Raw genomic sequence first — 19,965 nt, forward strand, 5'->3', positions numbered from 1 at the left:
ATCCATAGATAAATGTTGCCACGGAGAAGAAGGCACTGGTAGAGGATGCAGAAGACGAGAGGGTAATTGCCTGGAAATCTTATTCCTGGCACAGGAAGGGCAGGAGGCGACAAAGCTTCGGACATCTTTAGACAGAGTAGACCACCAATAGTAGCGGGAGATCAAACGAAAGGTCTTCTTGAAACCGACATGTCCAGCCAGTTTGGAGGCATGGCCCCAAAGTAAGACACGTCTCCTGTTCCCCACCGCGACGAAGGTTTTTCCTGGAGGCAAAGATGAGAAAGAGACCAGAGCAACAGAGATTACTCTGGCAGGATCAATGATGTGTGTTGGACTCTCCTCAATATCTACCGACTGAAACGACCTAGACAGAGCGTCAGCTTTGGCGTTTTTATTACCAGGCAGGAAACAAAGTTCAAAGTAAAACCTGAGAAAGAACAAGGCCCACCTAGCCTGTCGCGGATTCAGTCTATGTGCAGAACGAATGTAAGCCAAATTCTTGTGATCCGTGTAGATCACGAACCGATGCAAGGCTCCCTCTTACAGATACTGCCATTCCTCCAGTGCTAATCTGATAGCCAATAGTTCCTTATCTCCGATGGAATAATTCTTCTCGGAAGAAGAAAAAGTCTTGGAAAAAAACCACAGGGCATAAGACGACCAAACGAAGACCTTTGAGAGAGCACAGCTCTGGCTCCGACGGCAGAAGCATCAACCTCAAGGACGAAGGGTTTACTGGCTACTGGACGTTGAAGAATTGGCGCAGAGGCAAAGGCTTGCTTGAGAGATCGGAACGCCTCTTCGGCCTCAGAGGACCAAAGGTGAGGGTTGGCACCTTTACGAATCATGGAGGAGATGGGAGCCGAAAGAGAGGAAAAGTGAGGGATAAACTGCCGATAATAGTTGGCGAATCCAAGAAATCACTGAATTGCTTTAACTCCAAGCGGACGTGGCCAGTTGAGTAAAGCAGAAACCTTTCCTGGATCCATGCGCAGACCTGCATCGGAAATAATGAAACCCAAAAAAGGTAGAGATGACTGTTCAAAGACACACTTCTCCAGTTTTGCGTAAAGCCGATTCTCTCTCAATCGCAGAAGTACTTGCCGAACATCTCTCCTATGGGAAGAAAGATCTGGAGAAAGCACAAGAATATCGTCCAAGTACACCACCACACAGGTGTGGTGGTGTACTTGGAAGATCCCGAAAAATATAATTCACTAGCTCCTGGAAGACTGCGGGTGCGTTACATAACCCGAAGGGCATGACTAGATATTCGTAATGACCATCCCTGGTGTTAAACGCCGTCTTCCACTCGTCACCTGAACGAATACGGACCAAATTATAGGCCCCTCGAAGGTCCAACTTGGTAAAGATTCGAGCTCCTCCCAGACGATCAAAAAGTTCGGGAATAAGAGGAAGTGGGTACTTCTTCTTGATCGTGATGGCATTGAGACCCCGGTAGTCTATGCAAGGACGAAGGGAACCATCTTTCTTTTTTTACGAAGAAAAATCCAGCTCCTGCAGGTGAAGAAGATTTCCGAATGAAGCCTCTAGCCAGATTTTCTTGGACGTATTCGGTCATGGCTTGGGTTTCGGTGGGCGACAGAGGATAAATACGACCTCTAGGAGAAATAGAACCTGGAACCAGATCAATTGGACAGTCATAAGAGCGATGCGGTGGTAGACTCCCTGCCTCCTTTTTATTGAACACATCCGAAAAAGAGAGATAGGCGGAAGGAAGATTCACCGATTCCGGAGAGACTCGATGGGAGACGGGTGGCATGACCGAGAGCAGGCATTTATTTTGACAAGACTGTCCCCAACGTAGAATGTCACCAGAATGCCAGTCCAGAGTTGGCTCCTGAGTTCTCAACCAGGGAAGCCCCAAAAGGAAAGAATGAGACAGAGAAGGTAAGACAAAAAAAAAAACAATTTCTCACGATGTAGGGCTCCAATCTGAAGTTCAACCTCCTCCGTAACCAAGTTAATGGTCTCCCGCAATAGGTGACCACCGACAGAAGCTAAATGTCTAGGAGTCTCCAGAGGTCTTACAGGTATCCCAAGTCTATTTACAACCTCAAGTTGAACAAAGTTACCAGCAGCACCTGAATCTACATAAGCGTTTAGAGAAAAACGACGGGAACCCAAATGTAAAATAACGGACAAAGTCGGGGGGAGAGGAATCACAACTGCCTAAGGAGGCCTCTCTTACCTGTCCTAGGCGGAGGCGTTTCCCGGCTTCAGAGGACAGGAACGCAGAAGATGAGTGGCACTGCCACAATAGAAACACAGACCCTGTGCGAGCCTCTCCTTGCGGCGTAGCTCGGCAGACTTGAGGCGATCTACCTGCATGGATTCAGGAGAGGATGTGGAAGCAGCCGAAGTGACTTGAGGAAGAGAAGACCCTCGAGTAGGGGTAGACAGGCGGAGGGGTCTCTTCTCTCTGACAAGCTTGCAAGAGCGCTCCTGGAATCGCAGATCTATGCGTATAGCCAAAGAAAATAGATCATCCAGGGAGGTGGGAGTATCTCGTCCCGCCAACTCATCCTTAATCCGAGAGGACAGCCCACGCCAGAATGCACCAACCAATGCCTCGTTGTTCCAGCCTAAGTAAGAGGATAGAGTTCGAAAACGGATGGCATACTGAGCTACGGAAAGAGTACCCTGGAGAAGGTTGAAAAGAGACTCAGTTGTGGAGACCAGGTGACCAGGTTCATCAAAAACCTTACGAAAGGTATCAAGAAACGGGTTGAGTTGTGTGACCAACGGATCATCACGCTCCCAGAGGGGATTAACCCATGCCAGCGCCTCACCCTCCAAATGAGAAACAACAAAAGCTACTTTAGCTCGGTCGGTGGGGTAGAGAAGCTGAGATAGTTCAAAATGCAGTAGACACTGATTAAGAAAACCGCGGCATAGTTTAGGATCCCCACCATACCGAGGAGGCCTGGCTAAACGGGGCGAAGGTTTGGGAGCGGGAGCCTGGACAGAAACAGAGGCGACATTTTGGAGAGAGCGAAGCCGATCATCCACAGAGGCCATAAAATTCAAAATATGGGACTGAGTGTCCTGTTGTTGGCCTAACTCCTGTTGAAGAGCAGCCAGCTGAGCGGCACTACCAGGATCAGAGGATTGTAAGGCCGCTAAACGAGACTCCATGTTCTTTAGAAAAGACATGATCCTGGTCTGATTTTCTCGCAAAAAAAGTAATTCTTTCTGGGTGGCCGAAACACCAGCGGGGTCCATGGCCTGATTATACTGTGAGGAATCTCAGATGAGATAGGTGGACCCTCTGGACCGTGACGACGATCCCCTCACGGACGAGCTGACCAGGTAGTCCGCCCCCTAATCAGGGAGCGTTAGGGGCAGGAACATGAGGGACTATCGCCACGGAAGCTGGAGGACCAAAGAGCGAAAGAGAAAAGAGGACTAGGGACCGGAGAAGCGGAGGAAGGCCAGAACCAGGCGGAAGAGGCCAGGACAAGGAAAGACAGAATGTCGCTAGTAAATAGAACAGAGAGAACTATAGAGACGCAGGGGGAAACAGGAACGGCAGGGACAGGGTACCAGTAGCGAGACAGCAGGAACACAGGGACAGCTGTGGAACAGGGACGGCAGGGACACGGTACCAGTAGCGAGACAGCAGGAACACAGGGACAGCTGTGGAACAGGGACTGCAGAGATAGACACCGGAACTGACGCTGCCACTGAAAAAGAACAAAGAACCAGATCAGGTAACAACGAGATATACAGAGTATACAGGAGACCAGAAAACTTGCAATATACAAGTGATAATCAGGCACAGAAAGAGGAAACTGACAGGAAGATATAGCAGTGCTCCGACTTACTTCTGGGTGGAGAGAGTCCTCCAAGACCATAGAGAGGACAGGGCAGGAAGCGCTAGAAGGACCTAGAGGTGCGCGCGCGCAGAACGAAACCCAACGTGCGAGCGCACCCGACGATCAGCTGAGGCCGGGAGCGAGCGCTTAAGGGAGGAAGCCGCAGCAGCAGAGCCGCGCTGGGATGCCGAGGACACGTAAGTATAGCTGGATGAAGCGGGTGGCAGCGGCGGCGTGACACAGGATAAGACAGGCCACCGGGTTAGGACAGACCACCGGGATAAGACAGGCCACCGGGTTAGGACAGACCACCGGGATAGGACAGGCCACTGAGATAAGACAGACCACCTGGATAAGACAGGCCACCGGGTTAGGACAGACCACCAGGATAAGACAGACCACCGGGATAAGACAGGCCACCGGGATAAGGCTGGCCACAGGGACAGGACAGACCACCAGGACAGGACAGGCCACCGGGATAAGACAGACCACCGGGATAAGACAGGCCACTGGGATAAGACAGGTACCGGGATAAGATAGGCCACCGGGATAGGACAGACCATCGGGATAAGACAGACCACCGGGATAGGAAAGACCACCGGGATAGGTCAGACCACCTGGATAATACAGGCCACCGGGTTAGGACAGACCACCGGGATAAGACAGGCCACTGGGTTAGGACAGACCATCGGGATAGGACTGGCCACCGGGATAAGACAGGCCACCGGGATAAGACAGGCCACAGGGATAAGACAGGCCACCGGGATAAGACAGGCCACTGGGATAAGGCAGGCCACTGAGATAAGACAGACCACCTGGATAAGACAGGCCACCAGGATAGGACAGGCCACTGGGATAAGACAGGCCACTGGGATAAGACAGACCACCGAGATAAGGCTACGTTCACATTTGCGTTGTTGTGTGCTGCGTCGGCGACGCAACACACAATGCACGCAAAAATGCATGCAAAACGCAGCAAAACGCTGCGTTTTGTGACGCATGCGTTCATTTTTATAGCGCAAAAAAATGCAACAAGCTGCGTCCTCTGCGCCCTGACGCTTGCGCCAAAAAAACGCATACATCACAAAACGCAACAAAACGCATGTCCATGCGCCCCCCATGTTAAATATAGGAGCGCATGGCGCATGCGTCGCCGCGGTTGCGCCCGACGCACCGCAAATGTGAACGTAGCCTAAGACAGACCACCAGGATAAGACTGGCCACAGGGATAGGACAGACCACCAGGACAGGACAGGCCACCGGGATAAGATAGGCCACCGGGATAGGACAGGCCACCGAGATAGGAAAGACCACCGGGATAGGACAGACCACCTGGATAAGACAGACCACCGGGATAAGACAGGCCACCGGGTTAGGACAGGCCACCGGGATAGGACAGACCACTGTGATAAGACAGGCAACCGGGATAAGATAGGCCACCGGGATAGGACAGGCCACCGGGATAAGACAGACCACCGGGATAGGACAGACCACCGGGATTAGACAGACCACCGGGATAAGAAAGGCAACCGGGATAGGACAGACCACCGGGATAGGACAGACCACCTGGATAAGACAGGCCACCGGGATAAGACAGGCCACCGGGATAAGACAGGCCACCGAGTTAGGACAGACCACCGGGATAGGACAGACCACTGTGATAAGATAGGCCACCGGGATAAGACAGACCACCTGGATAAGACAGACCACCTGGATAAGACAGACCACCTGGATAAGACAGGCCACCGGGATAGGACAGGCCACCGGGATAGGACAGGCCACCGGGATAAGATAGACCACCGGGATAAGACAGGCAACCGGGATAAGACAGGCCACCGGGATAAGACAGGCCACCGAGTTAGGACAGACCACCGGGATAGGACAGACCACTGTGATAAGATAGGCCACCGGGATAAGACAGACCACCTGGATAAGACAGACCACCTGGATAAGACAGACCACCTGGATAAGACAGGCCACCGGGATAGGACAGGCCACCGGGATAGGACAGGCCACCGGGATAAGATAGACCACCGGGATAAGACAGGCAACCGGGATAAGATAGGCCACCGGGATAGGACAGGCCACCGGGATAGGACAGGCCACCGGGATAGGACAGGCCACCGGGATAGGACAGGCCACCGGGATAGGACAGGCCACTGGGAAAAGATAGCAGACATAGCAGCAGATGACACATTGATCTGCACTTCTCAGCTCTGCATAGGCAGCAACTGAGACAATGCTCACATAGTAATGCTGAGAGCTTTGTCATCTCGGTCACTGATTGCGAAGATAGCAGAAGCCAAAAACAGATGTTTCACTCTGCACAATAATAATAATCTTTATTTTTATATAGCGCTAACATAGGCAGCAACTGAAATGCCAATGGCTGCGCTCTGCTCTCCGAAGCACCTTGCCTCTATCACTTGTAATGCTGTGGGACGAGGGACAGAGACTACAGGGCGAGATGCTCCAAATTTAAGAAAAAGCGCTAATCAAAAAATAAACTTGATCACGTCACCCACTCTGCTGGGGCTGAGGCTACACACAGCACATGTGGTCTGACATGTGGTCTGTTTGTCACTCTGTGCATCATGGCCTTGGCTTTGTGTCAGCAGGATCAGATTATGTCAGTGGCAGATTCTCTTCACGGACACAATGACGTCTGTGCAGAGCAGGAGCCATTATCCTGTGAGGGGCGGGTCTATGAATGATTGGCAGCTGGTGGGCGGGGCTGAACTGTGCCTTCCTGGCAGCAATTCGTCCTCCGCTCCGCCGGGTGTCGCTCTGCGTGGCGCTGGTAGCTGGTAACTGTCAGTGCCCGCTGTACGGAGCCTCCTGTCCTCCGGCGCCATCATGGAGATCGGAACCGAGATCAGCCGCAAAATCCGGGTCTGTAACCGCAAGTGTGTGTGTATAGGGGGATGTGTGTGTGTCCGGGGAGCGGCTGGAGATGTGTGTGTACAGGGGGACGTGTATATGTATTGGGGGGGTATGCTGACAGTGGGGGATGTGTGTACTGGGGGGTGTACGCTGACAGTGGGGGATGTGTGTACTGGGGGGTGTATGCTGACAGTGGGGGATGTGTGTACTGGGGGGTGTATGCTGACAGTGGGGGATGTGTGTACTGGGGGGTGTATGCTGACAGTGGGGGATGTGTGTACTGGGGGGTGTACGCTGATAGTGGGGGATGTGTGTACTGGGGGGTGTATGCTCACAGTGGGGGATGTGTGTACTGGGGGGTGTATGCTGACAGTGGGGGATGTGTGTACTGGGGGGTGTACGCTGATAGTGGGGGATGTGTGTACTGGGGGGTGTATGCTCACAGTGGGGGATGTGTGTACTGGGGGGTGTATGCTGACAGTGGGGGATGTGTGTACTGGGGGGTGTATGCTGACAGTGGGGGATGTGTGTACTGGGGGGTGTACGCTGATAGTGGGGGATGTGTGTACTGGGGGGTGTACGCTGATAGTGGGGGATGTGTGTACTGGGGGGTGTATGCTCACAGTGGGGGATGTGTGTACTGGGGGGTGTATGCTGACAGTGGGGGATGTGTGTACTGGGGGGTGTATGCTGACAGTGGGGGATGTGTGTACTGGGGGGTGTATGCTGACAGTGGGGGATGTGTGTACTGGGGGGTGTACGCTGATAGTGGGGGATGTGTGTACTGGGGGGTGTATGCTCACAGTGGGGGATGTGTGTACTGGGGGGTGTATGCTGACAGTGGGGGATGTGTGTACTGGGGGGTGTACGCTGATAGTGGGGGATGTGTGTACTGGGGGGTGTATGCTCACAGTGGGGGATGTGTGTACTGGGGGGTGTATGCTGACAGTGGGGGATGTGTGTACTGGGGGGTGTATGCTCACAGTGGGGGATGTGTGTACTGGGGGGTGTACGCTAACGGCGGGGGATGTGTGTGTACTGGGGGGTGTACGCTGGCTGGAGGAGATGTTTTGTTTTTCCTTTTTGTTTCTCATCTTGTCTTTCTCCGCAGACGGCCATTAAGGGGAAGCTGCAGGAGCTTGGCGCCTATGTCGGTAAGATCCTTGAATGTAATTTAATTTTCAATCCCTCTTGCACCCCTGGACGTTATTGACCTCCACTCTCCCCTCCCCCGTTATCTCTTCCAGACGAGGAGCTCCCCGATTACATTATGGTGATGGTGGCGAACAAGAAGAGTCAGGATCAGATGACGGACGACCTGTCGCTCTTTCTAGGGAACAACACTTCCAGATTCACCACTTGGTAACTGTGCGGCTTTTTCTCGAAGCTCCGTCTCTAGGAGTCCAGCGCTTCCTTACCGTTAGTCAGCGGCACACATCAATAGGGGCATGGTTGTCATATAAGGACCTTATAATGCAAAGTGCAGCAATCAATCCATTGCACCACAGATACAGATGTGGCCAAAAGTATTGACACCCCTGCAATTCTGTCAGATAATACTCAGTTCCTTCCTGAAAGCATGGCGAGTTTTGTGTGGTGCGTTTTGAGTATGTGCAAGTTTTGTGTGAGGCAACTTTTGTGCATGTGGCAATTTTTCCGCATGTGCAAGTTTTGCGTGTGGCGAGTTTTCCATGAGGTGAGTTTTGCACGTGTGGCGAGTATTGCGTGAACCTAGTTTTGCATGTGGCGAATTTTGCACGTGGCGAGTTTTGAGTGGCGACTTTTGTGTTTTGACTTTTATGTGGCGAGGTTGGTGTATGTGTGGTGAAATGTGTGCTGAGGGTGGTATATGTGTTCAAGCACGTGGTAGTGTGTGGCGCCTTTTGTGTGTGGTGAGTATCCCATGTCGGGGCCCCACCTTAGCAACTGTACGGTATATACTCTTTGGCGCCATCGCTCTCATTCTTTAAGTCCCCCTTGTTCACATCTGGCAACTGTCAATTTGCCTCCAACACTTTTCCTTTCACTTTTTCCCCATTATGTAGATGGGGGCAAAATTGTTTGGTGATTTGAAACGTGCAGGGTTAAAATTTCGCCTCACAACATAGCCTTTGACGCTCTCGGGGTCAAGACTCATGACTGGGCAAACTTTTGTGGCTGTAGCTGCGACGGTGCAGATGCCAATCCCGGACACTCACTCACTCACTCACTCACTCACTCACTCACACACTCACACACTCACACTCACACACAGCTTTATATGTTAGACTAGATGGTGGCCCGATTCTAACGCATCGGGTATTCTAGAGTATGCATATCCACGTAGTATATTGCACAGCCACGTAGTACAGTCATGGCCAAAAGTATTGACACCCCTGCAATTCTGTCAGATAATACTCAGTTTCTTCCTGAAAATGATTGAAAACGCAAATTATTTGGTATTATCTTCATTTAATTTGTCTTAAATGAAAAAACACAAAAAGAATTGTCCTAAAGCCAAATTGGATATAATTCCACACCAACAATAAAAAAGGGGGTGAACAAAAGTATTGGCACTGGGTGAAAAATCATGTGATGCTTCTCTAATTTGTGTAATTAACAGCACCTGTAACTTACCTGTGGCACCTAACAGGTGTTGGCAATAACTAAATCACACTTGCAGCCAGTTGACATGGATTAAAGTTGACTCAACCTCTGTCCTGTGTCCTTGTGTGTACCACATTGAGCATGGAGAAAAGAAAGAAGACCAAAGAATTGTCTGAGGACTTGAGAAACCAAATTGTGAGGAAGCATGAGCAATGTCAAGGCTACAAGTCCATCTCCAAAGACCTGAATGTTCCTGTGTCTACCGTTTCATCAAGAAGTTTAAAGCCCATGGCACTGTGGCTAACCTCCCTAGATGTGGACGGAAAAGAGAAATTGACAAGAGATTTCAACACAAGATTGTGCGGATGTTGGATAAAGAACCTCGACTAACATCCAAACATGTTCAAGCTGCCCTGCAGTCCGAGGCTACAACAGTGTCAACCCGTACTATCCGTCGGCGTCTGAATGAAAAGGGACTGTATGGTAGGAGACTCAGGAAGACCCCACTTCTTACCCCGAGACATCAAAACGCCAGGCTGGATTTACCAAAACTTACCTGAAAAAGCTAAAACGTTTTGGAAGAATGTTCTCTGGTCAGATGAGACAAAAGTAGAGCTTTTTGGGCAAAGGCATCAACATAGAGGTTACAGGAGAAAAAAAGAGGCATTCAAAGAAAAGAACACGGTCCCTATAGTCAAACATGGCGGAGGTTCCCTGATGTTTTGGGGTTGCTTTGCTGCCTCTGGCACTGGACTGCTTGACCATGTGCATGGCATTATGAAGTCTGAAGACTACCAACAAATTTTGCAGCATAATGTAGGGCCCAGTGTGAGAAAGCTGGGTCTCCCTCAGAGGTCATGGGTCTTCCAGCAGGACAATGACCCAAAACACACTTCAAAAAGCACTAGACAATGGTTTGAGAGAAAGCACTGGAGACTTCTAAGGTGGCCAGCAATGAGTCCAGACCAGAATCCCATAGAACACCCGTGGAGAGATCTAAAAATGGCAGTTTGGAGAAGGCACCCTTCAAATATCAGGGACCTGGAGCAGTTTGCCAAAGAAGAATGGTCTAAAATTCCAGCAGAGCATGTTAGGTTAGGCTATGGGTTGAACTAGATGGACTTATAGTCTTTCTTCGACCTTAATAACTATGTAACTATGTAAGAAACTCATTGATGGTTACCGGAAGTGGTTGGTCGCAGTTATTGTGGCTAAAGGTTGTGCAACCAAGTATTAGGCTGAGGGTGCCAATACTTTTGTCTGGCCCATTTTTGGAGTTTTGTGTGAAATGATCAATGTTTTGCTTCATTCTCTTTTGTGTTTTTTCATTTAAGACAAATTAAATGAAGATAATAATACCAAAGAATTTGTGATTGCCATCATTTTCAGGAAGAAACTGAGTATTATCTGACAGAATTGCAGGGGTGTCAATACTTTCTGGCTACAACTTTACCATCATGCCGTGTGCCCACAATTGGTTGACACTGCTGGTCGGCCTCAGATGTGGAGGGAAGGAGAAACTGCTCTCAGCATTGTGACAGAGGATGTAACCTGAGCAATAAAGGGGTACCCCACTCTTCGTACATGATGGCATTGCTAGGATTCTCCATCACATCCCGAGTGTGTGTGACGTTGCTGATCCTGAGATGGCAGTGGCCGCAATGCTCCATCCCTCCTCACAGACTCCCCAGCCAGCCCCGATAATGTGACTGGTATCCCCAAAGTCAATAAGTGGTGTGCAGACCTTATAGTTCTCACAGCTGACGGTTTGTTACAATTGTATCTGGTCTAGAGATTCCTCCTGAGTATTTGCTCCGTCTGGGAAGGTCTATGTTGCATTCTGCTATAATAATAAAATAATAATTCTGCTGGTTAGTTGTTTTTAACACTTTCTCTTTTTTGTAGGCTGCAGGGTGTCCTGGATAAGCTGCGCTCCGTCACTCCAGGTCTGTGCTTCAGAACTTTTCTTATGGTTAGCATGAATGTGGGATTTGGTGTCTTTGTATATTTTGGTGGGCGGCAGAGAGTCCACACGGGTTAGCATTATTTCTTGTGGATTTTTCGGCAGATGTTCTGCAGACGGAAACCTCTCCTGTGAAGGTGGAACATCCATGATGTAGTTGACATTGTTCAGATCTGGGAGTGGGCAGCGTGTTTCATTTTCCATTCATGGGCTGGGGGGTTTCAATGTTGTTTTGGGGTTCTCTTGTCTGTAGTGAGCCACAGCCCCTCTGATTTACACTCCATCCTTTTGCTGCCACATGGGACCAGACTTGTGCCGATATTTCTCTCAGCGTAATTTTTTTTTTTTGTGTGTCCAGAAACTAATAGTGTGAAAGCCTCGGAGGCCATCATCTTCAACAGCAGCATGCCACCCCTGAAAAGTATGCCACAAAGCAGAGAGGTTCCTGTGAGGGAAGCCCCTCCAGCTCGCCAGGAGCGACTGCACAGCGACTCGCAGGCACAGCGACCTCCGAACATCAGGTACAGCTCATGGACCTGGGTGCAAGGTTGTCCTATCCCTGCTAGTCTCATTCGCTGCATCCTTTATATTCCAGGGTCTCCCCCGATGTTATCACAGCTGCCCGTCTTACCTCTGCAGTAAAGCCCATGTATGAGTTCTCCCCATCCGAGGCAGTTATTGACATTAAACTGGACTCCGATGATCCGTTCATTGATGACTTGAGCTACGGACCGGACAACTTGCTGTATGCCAAGACGAGGTTGGCTGCAGCTGCCAGTACCAGAACCCAGCGGCCCGCGGCTCCGCTGTACAGACCCCCCGGGAGTGGCCAGAGCACTTACCAGGTTACAGAGGGCCACTCATATAGACCCCAACTTGTGAGACCAAAGGGTCCTCCGGTCAGCAGGGCGCTGAGTGCCACAAAGATGTATGATCCTCAGGACCTGAGCCCCATGGAGGAGGTGTACCAGTCCGCCATGGTGTCAGCACGGGAGGTAGGGGCTGTGTCACCTCTGAGTCTGTCTTCCACTCTCGCCTGCCTGTCTTCCACTCTCGCCTGCCTGTCTTCCACTCTCGCCTGCCTGTCTTCCACTCTCGCCTGCCTGTCTTCCACTCTCGCCTGCCTGTCTTCCACTCTCGCCTGCCTGTCTTCCACTCTCGCCTGCCTGTCTTCCACTCTCGCCTGCCTGTCTTCCACTCTCGCCTGCCTGTCTTCCACTCTCGCCTGCCTGTCTTCCACTCTCGCCTGCCTGTCTTCCACTCTCGTATATAGTTAAATAAATAGGGCAGCACACTGCAGCGCCAAAACATGCAAACTTGAAAAAACGAAATTTGAACTGCATTACTGCACTAGAAATATGAAAAATGAGAGCTTTTAGTGCACAAAAATGGCCAATTTTATGTGTACCTCGTAGCCACGTTAAGGCATCTCTCTTATACGAGGTCCTACGTTTGACCTACCTCACTGAGAATAAACGTCTCCATCTGAATGGGTACATGTAAAAACCTCTTCTTGGACTCAAATTCTCTCTCTATGTGGAGGGGTATTGGACCTACTATAATTAAAACACCTGAAGCTAGGAGGCGGGGAGTGCACGATCAGAAGGCTAGAGAATACATTTCAAAAACCTGACCTGCACATCCAAACATAGACTGAGTGTGAACAGGTGCTGAACCCAGAGTCGCCAACTCGTATATAGTTAAATAAATAGGGCAGCACACTGCAGCGCCAAAACATGCAAACTTGAAAAACGAAATTTGAACTGCATTACTGCACTAGAAATATGAAAAATGAGATTTATTTAACTATATACGAGTTGGCGACTCTGGGTTCAGCACCTGTTCACACTCAGTCTATGTTTGGATGTGCAGGTCAGGTTTTTGAAATGTCTTCCACTCTCGCCTGCCTGTCTTCCACTCTCGCCTGCCTGTCTTCCACTCTCGCCTGCCTGTCTTCCACTCTCGCCTGCCTGTCTTCCACTCTCGCCTGCCTGTCTTCCACTCTCGCCTGCCTGTCTTTCACCCTCTTTGGTTTAGGCAGACAGTTCCCGCAAGAGGAAGATCCCAGTGGCCAGTTCTGTGGTGAAAGTGAGGAGACTGGATGATGATGAGCAAGAGGAGGAGGAGGAAGATGATGAGGAAGATCACCTGTCCCGTGTCGCCGGCTTATCCAGCAGCGTCTCTGTGCCGTCCCGGCCAGAAAGAAGGTAACTGGTGGTCTCACCTTTCCCTGTATTTACCAATTGTAAATTGTCTGCAGACAGTGATTGTCTTTTTCTCTTATTTTTTTAGACCGACCCTCCCACCCTCAAAACAGGCGAATAAGAACCTCATCCTGAAAGCCATATCCGAAGCCCAGGAGTCCATCACTAAGACGACAAGTTACTCTGCAGGTAACGGGGATAGTACGTCCAATGCAGTTGACCTGAGTATGTGGAAATGAATATGCGGTGTGTAGGGGGGCCGATATGAACGGCGGTAAGTGTGTGACTTGTGATTCAGTGACTTTGGAGTCAGGGAGTTTCCAAGGGAGGAATTACTGAATTGCTGTCTGTTTTTTATTGATACTTTGCATTTATTTATTTTGTTTAACTTTTCTGTCTGGTGCAATCCCATTACGAAATGTGCTCCACTATTGTTAATGCCATCCAGTGCACATCTTGCCACATGTATGCAGTCCTTGAGCAGCCGGTCGAGGGTGCATACTGCTGTGCGAGATGTGAGCATGTTGTGCATTTGGAAGCCCAGATTCTGGATCTAAATGTGCAGCTGGCAACACTGAGATCCATTGACAACATGGAAAGGAGTCTTCTGCTCACTGAGCAGACGCTCAATGGGATAGATGAGGTGGGGATGGTAGGATGGAGCTGCAGGACGGTGAAGTAGCAAGCTGGGTGACAGTTAGAAAGCCGGGTAGAGGGAAGAGTGCCAGGGAGGCTAGTCCTGATCTGGCACACCCCAATAAGTTTGCTAAGTTGACAGATGAGGGGGGTGCAGGTACAGGAGTAGCACTGCTGCAGCCAGGCATGTCCTCTGAAAGCCGGAGGAGTGACTGCTACAGTAAGGAGGGAAATAGGAGAGCAGGGCAGGCCAGACAGGTGCTGATAGTGGGGGACTCAATTATTAGGGATCGTCGAACGGTGTGTTGCCTACCTGGCGCTCGAGTCCGACACATCACTGATCGGGTTGACAGATTACTGTGAGGGCCTGGTGAGGACCCAGCAGTCATGGTGCACATTGGCACAAATGACAAAGTTAGAGGTAGGTGGAAGGTCCTTGAAGATGATTTCAGGGAATTAGGCTGCAAGCTGAAAGCAAGGACCTCCAACGTGGTATTTTACGAAATACTGCCTGTACCACGTGCCACGCCAGAGAGGCAAAGGGAGATTAGGGAGGCTAATAAGTGGCTCAAGAATTTATGTAGGAAGGAGGGGTTTGGGTTCCTGCAGAACTGGGCGAACTTCTCAGTTGGCTACAGGCTCTACGCTAGGGACGGGCTGCATCTCAATGGGGAAGGTGCAGCTGTGCTGGGGGAGAAAATGACTATAAGGTTGGAGGAATGTTTAAACTAGGAATTGGGGGGGAGGGTATTCATTTTATAGGAGGGGAAGATAGTGCAGATAGAGACCTGGGCACAAATAAGGAAGATGGGGTGGCGGTGGCATGGGGGGTGGGGTTAGAACAGTTAATAATTTAAGAAAGAATAGAGGTACAGAGAGGAACATCAAGTGCATGTATACTAATGCCAGAAGCATTGGAGCATAATTATGACATGGTGGGGATATCTGAAACATGGCTGGATGAGAGCCATGACTGGGCTGTTAACTTGCAGGGTTATAGTCTGTTCAGAAATGACCGAATGGATAGGCGAGGGGGAGGTGTGTGTCTGTATGTAAAATCGTCCTTAAAACCCATCCGGCATGATATTATAGGTGAATCTAATGAAAATGTAGAGTCCCTGTGGGTGGAGATAAGGGGAGGGGGAAAAAATAATAAATAACTGATAGGGGTTTGTTATAAATCTCCAAAAATAATGGAAGCAATGGAGAATATCCTCGTAAAACAAATAGATGAAGCTGCGACTCAAGGAGAAGTCATTATTATGGGGGACTTCAACTACCCTGAAATAGATTGGGGAACGGAAATCTGCAGTTCCAGCAAAGGTAATCGGTTTTTGACAACTATGAGAGACAATTACCTTTCACAACTGGTTCAGGACCCAACAAGAAGGGGGGCACTGCTAGACCTAATATTAACCAACAGGCCAGACCGCATATCAAATATATGGGTTGGGGGTCACTTGGGGAATAGTGATCACAAAATAATAAGTTTTCATGTATCCTTTGATAAGATGTGTAGTAGAGGGGTTACAAGGACACTAAACTTCAGGAGGGCAAATTTCCAACGGATGAGAGAGGATCTTGATGCAATTAACTGGGACGATATCCTGAGACCTAAAAATACACAAAGAAAATGGGAGACCTTTATTAGCATCCTGGATAGGACCTGTGCACAGTATATACCGTATGGGAATAAACATACTAGAAATAGGAGGAAACCAATATGGCTAAATAGAGCTGTAAGGGGCGCAATAAGTGACAAAAAGAAAGCATTTAGAGAATTAAAGGAAGTAGGTAGTGAGGAGGCATTAAATAAATACAAAAAAATTAAATAAATTCTGTAAAAAGCAAATCAAGGCAGCAAAGATTGAGACAGACTCATTGCCAGAGAGAGTAAAAATAATCCCAAAATATTCTTTAACTACGTAAATAGTAAGAAACTAAAACATGATAGTGTTGGCCCCCTTAAAAATAGTATGGGTGAAATGGTGGATGAGGATGAAGAAAAAGCCAATATGCTAAATGACTTTTTTTCATCAGTATTTACACAAGAAAATCCCATGGCAGAAAAAATGATCAGTGATAACAAAAATTCCACATTAAGTGTCACCTACTTAACCCAGCAGGAAGTACGTCGGCGTCTAAAAATCACTAATATTGACAAATCTCTGGACCCGGATGGGATACACCCCCGAGTACTGCAGGAATTAAGTCATTGATAGACCATTATTTTTAATCTTTAAAGACTCCATAATAACAGGGTCTGTACCACAGGACTGGCGTATAGCAAATGTGGTGCCAATATTCAAAAAGGGGACAAAAACTGAACTCGGAAATTATAGGCCAGTAAGCTTAACCTCTACTGTGGGTAAAATCCTGGAGGGCATTCTAAGGGATGCTATACTGGAGTATCTGAAGAGGAATAACCTCATGACCCAGTATCAGCAGGGGTTTACTAGGGACCGTTCATGTCAGACTAATCTGATCAGCTTCTATGAAGAGGTGAGTTCCGGAGTGGACCAAGGGAACCCAGTGGATGTAGTGTATATGGACTTTTCAAAGGCTTTTGATACGGTGCCACACAAATGGTTGATACATAAAATGAGAATAATGGGGGTAGGGGAAAATATGTGTAAGTGGGTTGAGAGCTGGCTCAGGGATAGGAAACAAAGGGTGGTTATTAATGGAGCACACTCGGACTGGGTAGCGGTTAGCAGTGGGGTACCACAGGGGTCCGTATTGGGCCCTCTTCTTTTTAACATATTTATTACTGACCTTGTAAGGGCATACAGAGTAGAATTTCAATATTTGCAGATGACACTAAACTCTGCAGGGTAATCAATACAGAGGAGGACAATTTTATATTACAGGATGATTTATGTAAACTAGAAGCTTGGGCTGATAAATGGCAAATGAGCTTTAATGCGGATAAATGTAAGGTCATGCACTTGGGTAGAAGTAATAAGATGTATAACTATGCACTTAATTCTAAATCTCTGGGCAAAACAGTCAATGAAAAAGACCTGGGAGTATGGGTGGATGACAAACTCATATTCAGTGGCCAGTGTCAGGCAGCTGCTACAAAGGCAAATAAAATAATGGGATGCATTAAAAGAGGCATAGATGCACATGAGGAGAACATAATTTTACCTCTATACAAGTCACTAGTTCGACCACACTTAGAATACTGTGCACAGTTCTGGTCTCCGGTGTATAAGAAAGACATAGCTGAACTAGAGCGGGTGCAGAGAAGCGCGACCAAGGTTATTAGAGGACCGGGGGGTCTGCAATACCAAGATAGGTTATTACACTTGGGGCTATTTAGTTTGGAAAAACGAAGACTAAGGGGTGATCTTATTTTAATGTATAAATGTACGAGGGGACAGTTTAAAGACCTTTCTGATGATCTTTTTAATCAGAGACCTAAGACGGGGACAAGGGGGCATCCTCTACGTCTGGAGGAAAGAAGGTTTAGGCATAATAACAGATGCGGGTTCTTTACTGTAAGAGCAGTGAGACTATGGAACTCTCTGCCGTATGATGTTGTAATGAGTGATTCATTACTTAACCCCTCTGTGACCTTAGACGTACTATCCCGTCGAGGTGCCCTGGGCTTATCTGACCCTGGACGGGATAGTACGTCATAGCCGATCGGCCGCGCTCACGGGGGGAGCGCGGCCGGGTGTCAGCTGCTTATCGCAGCTGACATCCGGCACTATGTGCCAGGAGCGGTCACGGACCGCCCCCGGCACATTAACCCCTGGCACACCGCGATCAAACATGATCGCGACGTGCCGGCGGTATAGGGAAGCTTCCCGCAGGGAGGGGGCTCCCTGCGGGCTTCCCTGAGCCCCCCGCAGCAACGCGATGTGATCGCGTTGCTGCGAGGGTCTCACCTCCCTCCCTGCTCCCTCCAGCCCCGGATCCAAGATGGCCGCGGATCCGGGTCCTGCAGGGAGGGAGGTGGCTTCACAGAGCCTGCTCAGAGCAGGCACTGTGAAGGCTGCAGCGCTGCATGTCAGATCAGTGATCTGACAGAGTGCTGTGCACACTGTCAGATCACTGATCTGTGATGTCCCCCCCTGGGACAATGTAAAAAAGTTAAAAAATTTTTTTCAAAATGTGTAAAAAAAAAAAATAAAAAAAAATATTCCAAAATAATGAAAAAAAAATATATATTATTCCCATAAATACATTGCTTTATCTAAATAATAAAAAAAAAACCAATAAAAGTACACATATTTAGTATCGCCGCGTCCGTAACGACCCGACCTATAAAACTGTCCCACTAGTTAACCCCTTCAGTAAACACCGTAAGAAAAAAAAAAAAAAAAACGAGGCAAAAAACAACGCTTTATTATCATACCGCCGAACAAAAAGTGGAATAACACGCGATCAAAAGGACAGATATAAATAACCATGATACCGCTGAAAGCGTCATATTGTCCCGCAAAAAACGAGCCGCCATACATCATCATCATCAGAAAAATAAAAAAGTTATAGTCTTGAGAATAAAGCGATGCAAAAATAATTATTTTTTCTGTAAAATAGTTTTTATCGTATAAAGGCGCCAAACCATAAAAAAAATGATATAAATGAGGTATCGCTGTAATCGTACTGACCCGAAGAATAAAACTGCTTTATCAATTTTACCAAACACGGAACGGTATAAACGCCTCCCCCAATAGAAATTCATGAATAGCTGGTTTTTGGTCATTCTTCCTCACAAAAATCGGAATAAAAAGCGATCAAAAAATGTCACGTGCCCGAAAATGTTTTCAATAAAAACGTCAACTCGTCCCGCAAAAAACAAGACCTCACATGACTCTGTGGACCAAAATATGGAAAAATTATAGCTCTCAAAATGTGGTATTGCAAAAAATATTTTTTGCAATAAAAAGGGTCTTTCAGTGTGTGACGGCTGCCAATCATAAAAATCCGCTAAAAAACTCGCTATAAAAGTAAATCAAACCCCCCTTCATCACCCCCTTAGTTAGGGAAAAATAAAAAAAAATGTATTTATTTCCATTTTCCCATTAGGGCTAGGGTTAGGGCTAGGGTTATGGCTAGGGTTAGGGTTAGGGCTAGGGTTAGGGCTATGGTTAGGGTTAGGGCTAGGGTTAGGGCTAGGGTTAGGGCTAGGATTAGGGCTATGGTTAGGGTTAGGGCTAGGGTTAGGGCTAGGGTTAGGGCTAGGATTAGGGTTAGGGCTAGGGTTAGGGCTATGGTTAGGGCTATGGTTAGGGCTAGGGTTAGGGCTAGGGTTATGGCTAGGGTTATGGCTAGGATTAGGGCTAGGATTAGGGCTAGGGTTAGGGCTAGGGTTAGGGCTAGGGTTAGGGTTGGGGCTACAGTTTGGGTTGGGGCTAAAGTTACAGTTAGGGTTTAGATTACATTTACAGTTGGGAATAGGGTTGGGATTAGGGTTAGGGGTGTGTCAGGGTTAGAGGTGTGGTTAGGGTTACCGTTGGAATTGGGGTTAGGGGTGTGTTTAGATTAGGGTTTCAGTTATAATTGGGGGGTTTCCATTGTTTCGGCACATCAGGGGCTCTCCAAACACGACATGGCGTCCGATCTCAATTCCAGCCAATTCTGCGTTGAAAAAGTAAAACAGTGCTCCTTCCCTTCCGAGCTCTCCTGTGTGCCCAAACAGGGGTTTACCCCAACATATGGGGTATCAGCATACTCAGGACAAATAGGACAACAACTTTTGTGGACCAATTTCTCCTGTTACCCTTGGGAAAATACAAAACTGGGGGCAAAAAAATAATTTTTGTGGGAAAACAAAAAGATTTTTTATTTTCACGGCTCTGCGTTATAAACTGTAGTGAAACACTTGGGGGTTCAAAGTTCT

General features: G+C 48.4%; 1 protein-coding gene across 2 annotated transcripts in view; it reads left to right on the plus strand.

Annotated features, from left to right (window-relative positions):
* The first annotated feature begins 6,582 nt into the window (after nucleotides 1-6,582).
* Nucleotides 6,583-19,965, plus strand: part of ZC3H14 (zinc finger CCCH-type containing 14) — a 33,976-nt gene continuing 20,593 nt past the window's right edge. Inside the window, exons 1-8 of one of the 2 annotated variants that reach the window (XM_069736463.1) lie at nucleotides 6,583-6,731; nucleotides 7,834-7,876; nucleotides 7,970-8,084; nucleotides 11,214-11,254; nucleotides 11,630-11,792; nucleotides 11,867-12,266; nucleotides 13,309-13,478; nucleotides 13,564-13,664. In XM_069736463.1, coding sequence (XP_069592564.1) covers nucleotides 6,696-6,731; nucleotides 7,834-7,876; nucleotides 7,970-8,084; nucleotides 11,214-11,254; nucleotides 11,630-11,792; nucleotides 11,867-12,266; nucleotides 13,309-13,478; nucleotides 13,564-13,664 — 1,069 coding nt within the window. In that variant the 5' untranslated portion in view covers nucleotides 6,583-6,695. The remainder of the gene's footprint in view (nucleotides 6,732-7,833; nucleotides 7,877-7,969; nucleotides 8,085-11,213; nucleotides 11,255-11,629; nucleotides 11,793-11,866; nucleotides 12,267-13,308; nucleotides 13,479-13,563; nucleotides 13,665-19,965) is intronic. The other variant, XM_069736455.1, reaches the window with a different exon arrangement.

The sequence above is a fragment of the Ranitomeya imitator genome, chromosome 1 (assembly GCF_032444005.1).
Source record: "Ranitomeya imitator isolate aRanImi1 chromosome 1, aRanImi1.pri, whole genome shotgun sequence".
Lineage (NCBI taxonomy): Eukaryota > Metazoa > Chordata > Amphibia > Anura > Dendrobatidae > Ranitomeya > Ranitomeya imitator.